Raw genomic sequence first — 12,243 nt, forward strand, 5'->3', positions numbered from 1 at the left:
ACCTCGAGCCTTGAGTATGCTGGTCAAGTATTCTACCCTCAAGGGGTATACCCACTTTACCCACTCTTCTTTTTACTTTTATTTTGAAGCAGGATATGACTAAGTTGCCCAAGGTGGCCTTGAACTCACAGTGTTCCTGCTTCAGCATCCCAGGTATTTGGGATTAAGGGCCTATATACTGAATGATGTGTCTCCTTTCTAGAAAATCTGAAGGCATCATCGTAAAAAGTTAGAGAGAGAAGGCCAAGTGAAGTGCAAGAACTATGCTACCAGAAAACAACAACAAACAAACAAACAAACGAACAAACAAAAAACAAAAAAGGGTCCACAGAGTCACGGATGAGCCAGAGAGAAGGGTGTTTCCCATAAACTCAGTTTTAGACTCCAGGTTACAGGAAAATCTGAGTATATTAAAGGTGTGCATATGACAGAGTCTCAGGGCAGCCATGGCACAGGGAGGGCACTCCAATCCATGTAAAAGACAGAAAACATGGCACCAAGTGTACTGTTAGCTTTTAATTTACTTAAATTTTATTTTATTTATGCTTGTGTGCTTCTTTGTGCATATGTCTACATGTGGGGACGTGTGTATATATGTGTGGGTACCACAGAGGCCAGAAGAGAGCATCAGATCTTCTGTATGTGTCTGTCTGCACGTGGGGACATGTGTATATATGTGTGGGTACCACAGAGGCCAGAAGAGGGTGTCAGATCCCTCGGAACTGGAGCTATGGGCTTTGGTAACCTGCTAGACATGGGTGCTGAGAACAAAATTCCAGTCCTCGTGATCAAGCCATGAGTGTTTAGCCATCTGTGCAGCCTTGCAACTAGCTTGTAAAATGATCATTTAAAAAAGTCTCTTCCCGAGGAATAAAATGCCTAGGAATCTGGCTCAGTTTAACTTGTGGTTATGACATTTGATGAGAATACACGTTTTTAATTATTGAGCACTAAAAATCAGAATTATATCTTCTAACTGAAGTCAGTAAAACTTAACCAAAACAAGATATTTTATTAGGAAAGTCTTAGCGGGTAAGGAAAACCAATAGACTCTTTTGTACTGTGATGTTACTTTCTCTATAGGAGTTGCGGGTAAAGTATTCAGAGTTCATGTGCTATTTTCAGTGAGCAAATCAATATGGAGTACATTCTGTGTTTGGGGTTATAAGAATTATTGCTGAGTTCACACAGGTTGAAAAGCACGGCCACGCTCTTCCTAGGTCCGCATTCTGCTGTGCCTCCTCCCCTCGGTGCCCCAAACAGAGCTTAGAACAAAAGAGATGCCAGATAAAAATGTGTTGGGAACAGATGAATGCATCTGTAGCCCTGACCTTTGGAACAACTCTATTTTAGGGTAATTTACTCTGCTGCCATTCAAAACCTGGAATGAATAATTTTTGTTCTCCAAATCCAGTGGGAAGTTTCATCGTCACCAGCCTGGCCCTCGGTACATAATGCAGGGTCTTAGAATTCCTTTTTTTTTTTTTTTTAATGCGAGATTCTGTATTACTTATTTGATTTCAAATCAAGCGACACCGATTGCAAAGAGAAGCAGACAATACGAAAGGCAAGAGGAAATGACCTCTCATTCCCGTGAGAAAACACCCATCCCTGTGACAAGAGGATGTCGAGAACTGGAGGTAAAGGAAGAGGAAAGGGCTAGCCTGGGGTCTCACTTGCCCTTTGTCCTCAGATCTGAACTAAGATATTAGATAGCCCGGGATGTCTGGTTCAGCCATCTGTTTCCTGGACACACCCTGCACTTGCCCATGGAAGCCAGAACTTTCACGGCCGCTGTAGATGAGCAGATGCCACCACACGCTGAAAGGCTTGACCAGACTCCAGCAGGGCAGAGCTGTACAGCTCCCCCTCGGAACATGATGAGGTAAATCCAGTGCAAGCATAAAAGCCGTGGTGGAGCACAAGCAGAAATGTGGACCGAGATGCTGCCTGAACAGTGTCTGGCTCAACCTGTCTATATTTGTTTTAGGTTATTAAGGGAACTGGTTTTAGTGCCCAGGCTTTCTACACCTGGCGTGGACAGAAGATAAACCCTTGTTCACACCACATCACCACCAACCCTGGACAGACTGAACGAAGCAGCTGCCTGGTCAGTTCGCAGGAAGAGCTCTGGCTGTAAGAGATGGTGAAGCCCACTCTGGCGTCCACCACCGTGCGATGCTCTCATACTCTTCTCACCAGTCCCCCTCACTGCCCATCCATGCCGTGAGCCAAGAAGCTCAAGAGCTGCATCCACCGTGATGCTCGCTTTCTGCTCTTTCTTTTGTACCCAGTGCTGCTAGCCCCAGCTTTCATTAGGCCACTCCGCTGCGCATCGGTTTTCCGCACTCTTGTTTTCCTTTGACAGACACAAGTGTCTACCTGTTGATGAGCACCTTTCCTTCCAGATCTGTTCAGACACTGCGACTTGGATGGTTCTTAGTAGATATTAGTTGGGTAAAGAGAGAACCCAGGAGCCCAGGAGCCCAGGAGCCCAGGGGACCCCTAGGCCAGTAACACTGCGTTAGGCAGAGTGGCTTCTCCTGTCTGGACGGTGCCGGCACACCTTTGTCGTCTACTGGATCTCAGGTCTGGTCCTTCCCTGGGCCCCCTTCAGCTCTCTCTCTCTCTGCTAGTTTGCTTTCTGTGCTAGTTTCCATTATGCCTTTATGACCTCTTACTCTTTCATACTGGCTTTGCGGGGAGGGTTATGACTTCTATCTTTTTATTGCCTCAACAGTGGGTTTGACCCAATGGACCTTTCTTCTAAGAGTTTTCTCTTCTTTCTAAATAAAAATCCAAGTTTCCTATCTTCAAACATCTGGAGGAGGGGGAAAAAAACCCCATGTTGATGTGGTTTCCACCTGAAATTCGACACCATGCCCATGACCACAAGAAATGGAGCCTTCTCACCTTTCCCCGCTGGGGACAGGACAAAGACTTTTCTTGGCAATGCCTGATAGAAAGTGGGAACGGGTGAACGCATCTGTAGCTCCGACCCTTGGAACAGCTCTATTTCGGGCTATTTTACCCTACTGTCATTCAAAACTGGAACTTGGAGACTTCAGATTTTTTTTTTTTTTTTTGGGCTTACCCTCCCCTGACAGGCTTGCTAATTGCCACTGGGACCTCTTTCCTCCCGGTCACTGCTCTGATTCAGACTCTCATGACCCTATGCTTGGTTCCAACTCGAGCGGCGTCTCTATCTCTCAGTCCGCTGTACCTAACTTTGCCCTTCGTCCTCTCATCCCATACTGCTCCATTTTATCATATCTCCTCTTCTCTAAGGTCCTAAGATGCCCAAGATCTTTCTCTCATGCTCTTCACAGCCTCCCTGCACCAGATCCTTTCCCCCTGAGCTTTGCTTGACTCCTTTTCTCATCTGGTCGGCCTCCCTTGACCCACCCCACTTTATTTTTTCTTGATAAACTGTATCTCTCATGGTAATTTTAGGTTCACAGCAAAGTTAAGAAGAAATGACAGAGTTGCCATATTCTCCTTGTCTCCTGCCATCGTTAGCATCACACGCACAGTGTTGTACTTGGTACAGTGGAAGACACAGCCACATCTGTGTGTCATTCCACCCTGACTGCATAATTTGCACTAAGCTAAAGCACACCGACACGCATGTGCCATCATACTATCTCACAGATGGCTTTTCGCTGGCCTAAAATGCATGCTCTACCTTTGTGCTCCCCCTCTCCCCCCTCCAGCTCCTGGCAACCACTGGTCCTTTTGTATTTCCTTAGTTTTGTGTGCTTTGAGCTTTTATTTATTAACTATTATTTTAAATTTGGATAGCTACATCTTGTGTGTTGGACACATTAACACTGCCCCCCCCTCATTTTTAAAAATCATATCCCTTCTGTTTTAGTCAGCTTACTTCTTCCATGGCTTACTGCTCTCTGCAAAACCTTTCTGTGACTGGTTTCACCTCAGGGTCATGACTGCCTTTCCTTCTCTTGGCATTGATATTTAGTTCCAGCTATAGAGCTGTTGTTTGTTACTTAACTAGGGTAGACAGCGAAGAATATCATTAATAATAATGATGATAGCTATTAGTTATGTATTCTATGTGCCAGCTACAGGGTAAGGCCACTTACAAAGCTTACGAATCTCCGTGACAACCACAGAAGCTGTGCGGCTATTATGCTGATTTTGTATAGGACAACTGCGACTTAGAGAGAGGTCATTTACTCAGAGTCACGTGGCTCCTAAGTGGCGGAGCCATGGTGTGATTCTTAGTTACAATGAGTACACACGTAGACCTCCCAACAATGGCCAGGCTCATCCAAGGCTTTCCACTGTCTTTTGCATTCGTCACACAGGAGTAGAACAGTAGAGCATTAGCTCCCGGTACTTTTTTGTCACAGGTTTATGTTTTTAGTTTTGTACTGTAGGGCTGTGATGGGGTCACTAACCCCACCCCACCCTGCGCCCCCACCCCCATCCCCCGCCACACTTTGCATCTGTGCACTGGAATTACTGTCACGCAAAACCACGGAACAGTTTTCTCTAAGGTGCCTTAGATGCCACTGTCCCTTGGTCTGAGGCCTGAATGTTAAGGTACACATATCCACCCTCTGTGTCACAGGTCAATGCGTCATGTTTTCAACCTGCTCTCTAACTCAGCACCTCAGAGACCTCACACATTTGGCAGCCTCCAGCGGCACCCAGCACCCAGGCCCTCCCCAGCACCCAGCACCCAGCACCCAGCACCCAGCACCCAGGCCCTCTCCAGCGACATCAGTACTTCTGTTCTTGGTGCAGGTGGCCAGGCATGGGTGCTTTTCTGCTAAGAATAAAATCTGAAATAAGACTCATGTGGGGCTAGCTAAACTGCTTCCAATAGTCAACAGTTGGCATTTTCTGTCATTTCAGCATTATTAGTGATTTTAAGCCTTTTTCATGCATTACCTTTTACCATGACAAATTCTACAGTTCACAACCTTGGTTTGTTTTTTTTTTTTTTAAAATGCAATTCTTTGACTCTTCTCCAATCTCCCTTTTTCTTGAAATTTCTTTACGTTCTTTTTAAAAATGCAAACTTTAGACCTTTAACAGGAAAACTACTTTGCATCCATGGCTATTTTCACGACTAGCTTGATGTGCACGATGGTCACGGCTGGCCCTGCAGAGCGTGTACAGCTACTGTGGCGGGCAACCTGCCGTGCTGAGAACGCCAGCGTCCGTCCGCCAGCCTCCGCCAGCCTCCGCCAGCCTCCGCCAGCCTCCGCCAGCCTGGACCCTTACCTCTCTGCTTCCAGCCGCATCTCCTCCCGCTTTTGTCTCCTGAGTTCTCTGCGGCGTTCAAAATCATCCATCGTGAGGTTTTCGGTTTAGGAAGCCCAGATGATACCTGGATGTGAGGAAAGAGATGGAGTCAGGGTCACCACAGTGTCAGCAGCCCTTTCTCAGCCCTCCCATGCCCGCCTTTGATGTTTTCTTTATTTTATTTTTTTTTTAAAGACCAATACCTTAGAATACTGGTAAGGCAGCCAGCCAAGGGTCAGTTTCTGTCCCAATCAGAGTTCACCCTCATCCTTAAAACTATTAAAGATAAGCAAGAGTCCAAGATTACATTGAAAAAGTAGGAAAGAATCTCAGGCGACAAAAAAATGTTGGTGAAGGACTTCAGAACTCCGGAGAGAACGTGTCCTCTGTCCCTTGCTGAACTCCAGACAAACACAAAACGAACAGAGAGAAAAGCAGGAGGGGAAATTAGAAGGGAAAGAAAACTGGCAAGAAAAGAAAAATGTGTGGAGAGTTGACGAAGTAAAAGAGAAATCCAACAACGCTGCAGGCAGGCACCATCTGCATATTCTGAAAGCTAGTTAGCACTGTGTTTTGGTTTGTTTTGAAATATGCATGGGAGAAAAAAAATAGCTCCAGGAAACAGCGTTTTTTAGAAGGCAGCTAAATTGTGATCCAGCTGTCTTCAGAGCTAAAAAAAAAAAAAAAAATCCAGTCCTCTCGAGATGTAACCCAACCATTTTACCCTTTCCTACCTCCTCTGAGATGCCTTTGGTTCTGGAAAGAACTGCCAGCTCTTCAGATGCTGAGCCTGTTCCCCTTGGGTCTCTGTGCCATGCAGGCAAGTGGTCCAGAATCTCCCTCAGCCCCCAAACCCAAAATGACTCCCCGGAAAGGGGAAGCAGGCTCCTGTCCCCGCTTTGTTTACAGAGCTGTCAGTGGTTGGTTAAACTAGCCTGGAATCTGGCATTTAAGACTGGCTGGAAGATTGCTTCCTGTGTGGAGCGGGAGGCCTCCACTTCCTCTGGATTCCTAGGCACTCGGCTGCACTCACATCGCAAAAATATTTTCCAGCACCTTCTATGTAGCTAGGTTGAGCTATTTTTCCTGAGCAAGAAAACTGGTGTGGGGAAATCCCAGAGCCATCCCAGGATGACATCTTTGCTTGGAAACAATTTCAGAAAGAAAAAAAATCTGAAATAAGTTGGCGAAGAAGTTTTTTTGTCCTTACCACTTTTATAATTTTCATAAAAACAAAAATCAAATCTCAGCCAACAAAAACAAACATACAATGTTATTCTTTGAGTTTTCTGCATCCTCTATGGTATTAAACTATTTGTGAGTCTTTAGAAACTAGGATTCGGGTTTTTACTGGAGGTTTTTTTTTTTTTTTAAACCTCAATTTGCTTTGTTTCTCCCTGACAAGAGGGGTTCCCAATACTTTCTAATCATGAAAGAGACAAGGTTTCCTTTTTGTGTTTCACCAACCAGAAAGATATTTCTCAGACTAGACTAGATATGGCTTGTAATGACTGCGCTTATAAATGAAAGGGCTTGGGAGACTGAGTCAAAAGGGTTGTGAGTTCAAATCCAGCTTGGACTAAAGAGTGGGAGCCTGTCTCAGAGGTCCCCACAGCCAGTGGTGAGGACTTTCTGGTAAAGCTGGCTAGGAAGAAACACCGACAAGCAGAGTGGTGAAACGTCCAGGCAGAGGAAGTTTAGCAACCACGCAGCTCTTGGGAGTCACAAGTTAGACAGAGCACAAGACGGAGAAGCAAGCTAGGGGAGGTGGCCATGTAAGTGACAGATTCCTGACACATCTTAGGGACATCTATACGTGGGGGCAGGATTACTAGCACACTCCTTTAGTTGATGATTAAATGGCCTTTGCAAAGACAGATATAGCCTTACCCAGGGCTGTATTTGTCTTTCCAATATTTCTGACATTCGATTTTCTTAAAAGCTGGCCTGGTCCGTGATTAAGGAGCATATTGGAGCTGGAGGTTTCAGAAATTGGACACACTGCCTTTTCCTTGGCTAAAGAGTCTACAGGGTTATCTGGGCGTGGTGCTGCACTCAGGAGGCAGAGGAAGAGGCAGGTGGATCTCTGTGAGTTCAACACCAGCCTGGTTTACAAAGCAAGTGCAGAATAGCCAACGCTACACAGAGAAACCCTGTTTCAAAAAAAAAAAAAAATTCTACAAAGTTCATGGTCCAGAGGGAGAGGCAGGATGGGATCTGAGTCCTCTCTTCCTCACCTCACCAACACCTCAGCGTCTCCTGAGCGACTCTTTCCTCCTTCTGTTCTTCTAAAGGGTGTGAGGGGAAAGTATTTTTTCTGTATTCTTCCTGTTCCTCCTCCTCCTTCTTCTCCCTTTCACCATAACTGGCCTAAAAAAATTCACAGAGATCTTCCTGCCTCTGCCTGAGGCATCTCCCTTTCTAGCTTGGGAATGAAAGCATATCTATATTCAGTAAATCTAATTTTATTCTTTCCCTCAAAAAACTTGAGCTTAATTTCAGATTAGTATCTTTTAACCAAGAAATTGTTCAGTGTGTGCGTGTGTGTGTGTGTGTGTGTGTGTGTGTGTGTGTGTAGGCAGGCTAGATACTGATGTTTGTTTGTTTTTAATTAAAAAAAGCAAAAGTCATTTGTTCATTAAAAATGATATATTTTAGAATCACGTCACAGCAAAACAAACAAGCATGTTTCTCAGTGTTTTCAGATTCTTGCCGTACTACTCCCTGAGATTTAGGGGCTATCAATTGTTATTTCCAGTTTTCAAAATTATGGTTTTTAAAAAAAAAAAAATCTAACAATCTCCATACCCTATCATTTCAAAGCTAAAATTCATATCTAAAGAATAAAGTACACAGCCGGGCGTGGTGGCGCACGCCTTTAATCCCAGCATTCCGGAGGCAGAGGCAGGCGGATCGCTGTGAGTTCGAGGCCAGCCTGGTCTACAAAGCGAGTCCAGGACAGCCAAGGCTAACACAGAGAGACCCTGTCTCGAAAAACCAAAAAAAAAAAAAAAAAAAAAAAAAAAATGAATAAAGTGCACATGCGAGGTGTAGTGGCACACACCTTTAGTTCTAGCACTAGAGAGACAGAGGCAGGAAGATCTTTATGAGTTGCAGGCCAGCCAGAGATACATAGAAATACCCAACCTCGAAAAACCAACCCCTACAAAAAAAGATCCCCAAAGAGTAAAATCCATTAAGTTTAGTAGTATTTAGGAAGAACTGCATTCCGTGGGACTCTTGTTCTTCATAAACAGTGCCTGCTCTCACTTTCTACACATTTTTTGAGACAGGGTCTCACCAGCTCACCAGCTCAGCAAGACTAACTGGCATGCAAGCCCAAGGGATCCTATTGCCTTGCTCCCACACTGTGATGGGTTTACACAAACAGTCCCCTTTGCCAGCATCTTGATCAGGTGCTGGGGATTTGAACTCGGGTCCTCACACTTGCACACCAAACGTTTTACCAACTGAACAGCTCCCTGACCCCAAGAAATTTAACATTTTGTTTTAGAGTCATAAGATTGTTGTTAATTTCTTCTATGGGCATATGGCCTTACTTAGATATTTCCTGAATTAAAAAAAAAAAAAGAATGAACCTGATTTTTCTTTTGCATGACTCAGGATATGGGGCAAGCACAGGCCATCTTAGATGTGTGTGTTCACACACATGTGCTTGCACACATGCATACGTGTGGATGGCCTCTTCAGACTGGCTCTTTCACTAACAATACGAATATCTATTTCCTCCACGTCCTGTTATTTTTCTGAAACACAGTCTCCTTCCTGTGTAGTGCAAGCTGGCTTGAACTGGTCTTTCTGCCTTGACCCTCCAGGCGTGCACCACTCTGCTCAGCTCCTCCCTCAACTGCATAGGTCTGCAAGGTTTAAAAAGGCAACGTACGAGGTAGCTGTCATAACCTCCTCCCGGTTATGCAGAGCTTCACACTATGCACTCACTCATTACGCGAGTCTTGGGCTACCCTAATAATTGTTTCTCAGTGCAGAGACCTGAAAGTGCCTCTGAGCAGATTCTGAGAGGGTGACTGCCGGTGTCCTCCAGTAGTTTAAATCTTGGACTGTGAGGGCTTAGACGTGAGCGCCCTTTAAAAGCACACTAACCTTCAGTCATGGGCCCATTTAAGTCAGAGAGTTAGTCAGTCACTAGTGCTTCGGATGGGTTGTTATGGGATGGTAAGATATCCGACACCACAGTGGTATAACTTAAGGTTTCCTGTCTTTGATATCTAAAGTTTGTTCTTTTCTCCATCCCTTTCCCCCCCCATCCCCCTCCCATCACACTTTCTTTACCATGTATCTTCCCCTTTAACTTGCTATGCTTTCGTCCTCATCTCTCTACCATTACAAGGAACTCTGGTCTTCCAAGACTTACGGCTGTCGTTAGATAAACTCTTTGTAAGCTAGGTTTTTTTCAAGCCTTGTTTTATTTTTCGGTTGTGTGCATGAGTTTTTGTCTCTGTGTGGGTTTGTGTAGTTGAGCACAGGTACTGGGAAAGGCCATAAGAGGCCATTGGATCTCCTGGAGCTAGAGTTAGGCAGTTGCAAACCTCCGGTGTGAGTGCTGGGAACCAAACCTGGGTCCTCTACAAGAGCAGCAAGCGTCCTTAGCGGCTCATCTATCCTAACCCGTCAACTAGTTTTACAGCCAACGAAGCCCCACAAAAGCATTTATATGAACATTACTCAACAAGCAAATTACATGCCATTAGTGTGTCGTCAGGACTGGAGCACTGGACCCAACCGTAACATGAAGAGCTGTTTGCCCTCCTGGAAGCTGTATTTCTTTACATTTCTCTCAGGCTCATATTTTGTCAAGCTGCTCCTTGCCACAGTTTGTATAGAATTTTGGTCCCTGGTATGGTGACATTACTTGGGCTGCTATAAAGGACTATGGTTGGTCCCTTCCTGCTCTCTGGCTTCCTGTCTTACGATGGGAAGATCTCTACCTACAGGTACTCTGGCTATTGTAGTGCCATTCACCAGGACATCGTCACAAGAATAACGGAGCAGAAGACAATTCCTTCTTCATAAGCATTTATCCCCAGGCATTTGGTTGTAGCAGAGAAAAATAAACTAATATACAGGCAGCTCTCCTATCTCCTCCAACCTTGGGTCATGCCTTTCACTGACTTTCCGTATTTTGTTAGTGGACTTCAGGGCTTCATGGGAGAAAATCAGGGGTATATTTTGTCTATTCCAAAGATGTGTTTTGATATCAGCTGGGCCATTGTTGCAACTCAGCAGTGCTTCTCTTCCTCAGACCTCCTGGCTGATTTCTGGGTATAAAACATCCCAGTAGATTCAACGCCATTGTTCTTGAGAGCATCTTTACTTAGTTCTTTAATTGTTCCCTCTATAAACCTCTGCCAAGCAGCGCCCCAAATGTAGGAGGCGGAAAACAGAACAGAACAAGACAAAAACAAACGAACAGCTCTGAGGTTTTCTTCTCTGTGAGACACTTGGACGGGAAACATTCCAGACTTGTCCTACTCCACAGAGGGCTATGGCTTTATTTCTAGTCTCCCGTGCTGAGCATGCACACCTATATCTTCTCTTTTAATATAAAGAATTTAAACACAAAGTGGGTTCTTTTTTAAAAAAACCTTATGATTTAGAAATCTCTAATTTTCCTTTCAAGCTGATAGTGCCATGGCATCTGAGATTATTTTTAAAAATGTATATCCGATTAACTTTCAAATGTGTTTTACAATTTTCTCATATTATGATTTTCCTTACTCTATCCCATCTACCTGGAATGAATTCCTTCTCTCTCTTTACTATCCACATTCCATCCAGTCATTAACTCTTGACTCAGATTTCATCTCCTTTATGATGCATGAATGGGGACTTCTGTAACTCATCTCGACAATTAATAAATTTATCATTTCCATCGTCCATCAGTCATTTTCTTTATATAGCATTTAGGACTTTCCTGATATTTTCCTTCCTAAGTGTTTTCATCCCCGAGGCCACTTAAGAATAGATATAGTCACATGAAGCAAACCCTTCATGACTGGGCCATGGCAGGCACTCAGGGCTTGTACCTTGCTTGAGTCAATGTATTTTTTATACTGTATTTTATCACTTTGAGTTTAGGAAGTATATTTCTATACTCAATTCATCTCTCTCTGCACTTTATTAGCTGTCATATTTACAAAGTGAATCAAAGACCTTGGTACTTCATTATATATGAATCTCAGAAGTTATGTGAATGCATATTTACAGTAGTTCCACAGTAAGTCTGACAGCGTTTTCTTTATAATGGTAGAAAATGAACGGTTGTTCTTAAAAAGAAAAAAAAATCAATTTATCAACTTGCTTTGCTCTTTACCAAACCAAATAGTTCTTTTGGGACTTAAAAACCAAATAAGCAAATGGGTTGTGTTGAACAGTTTTGACCTGACTTTAGCTCAGCCTTTCCCATCTTGTTCAAAAAAAAAAAAAAAAATCTGTGCTTCTTAAAAACACAAGCAGCCATCGGAACACACGTCTCCAGACAAGGCAGTAAGAACTGAAACGGTCAGCCCGAGGAAGCTTACTGTCTCAGTTGTTTCTTCTCTCAATCTATTGGCTTGCAATATACAAAATCCACTGAGAGAAAGTTAGCAGGTCGTGGCCTGGTTCTTCCTGTCTCTCTCTGTTCAGTCTATTAAAAGCACCTTTTCTTTATTTGCACTTTTCCATCTGTGAAGCGGCAGACCCCGTCAGCCATCACACTGCTCAAGGCAATGCCTCTGAGCGCTCTCCTCCACCTTCAGGAAGCTGGCCAGAGTGGGCTTGAGAAATGATGCCGCCTGCATCATCGTCCCGCCTTGGAAGGGAACCCTTGGGAAGACAACATGTTTAATGACTGTGAGGGGGCATCTTGAAGTGTCCCTGTGAATAAGAACACCTTTTCTTGGGTGTTTTCTGCTTCTCAAAACTCTGAGGTTACCATTATTTGATCTG

General features: G+C 44.2%; 1 protein-coding gene across 6 annotated transcripts in view; it reads right to left on the minus strand.

Annotated features, from left to right (window-relative positions):
* Positions 1–12,243, minus strand: part of CALD1 (caldesmon 1) — a 181,940-nt gene that overhangs the window by 91,713 nt on the left and 77,984 nt on the right. For 3 of the 6 annotated variants that reach the window (XM_084787028.1, XM_084787032.1, XM_084787035.1), the window contains exon 3: positions 5,254–5,359. In XM_084787028.1, coding sequence (XP_084643154.1) covers positions 5,254–5,324 — 71 coding nt within the window. In that variant the 5' untranslated portion in view covers positions 5,325–5,359. Of the gene's footprint in view, positions 1–5,253; positions 5,360–5,477; positions 5,544–5,581; positions 5,839–6,008; positions 6,130–12,243 lie in introns of those variants that run through there. The other 3 variants (XM_084787030.1, XM_084787029.1, XM_084787031.1) reach the window with 3 other exon arrangements.

Source organism: Acomys minous (assembly GCF_964271855.1).
Source record: "Acomys minous genome assembly, chromosome: 6".
NCBI classification, from domain to species: Eukaryota; Metazoa; Chordata; class Mammalia; order Rodentia; family Muridae; genus Acomys; species Acomys minous.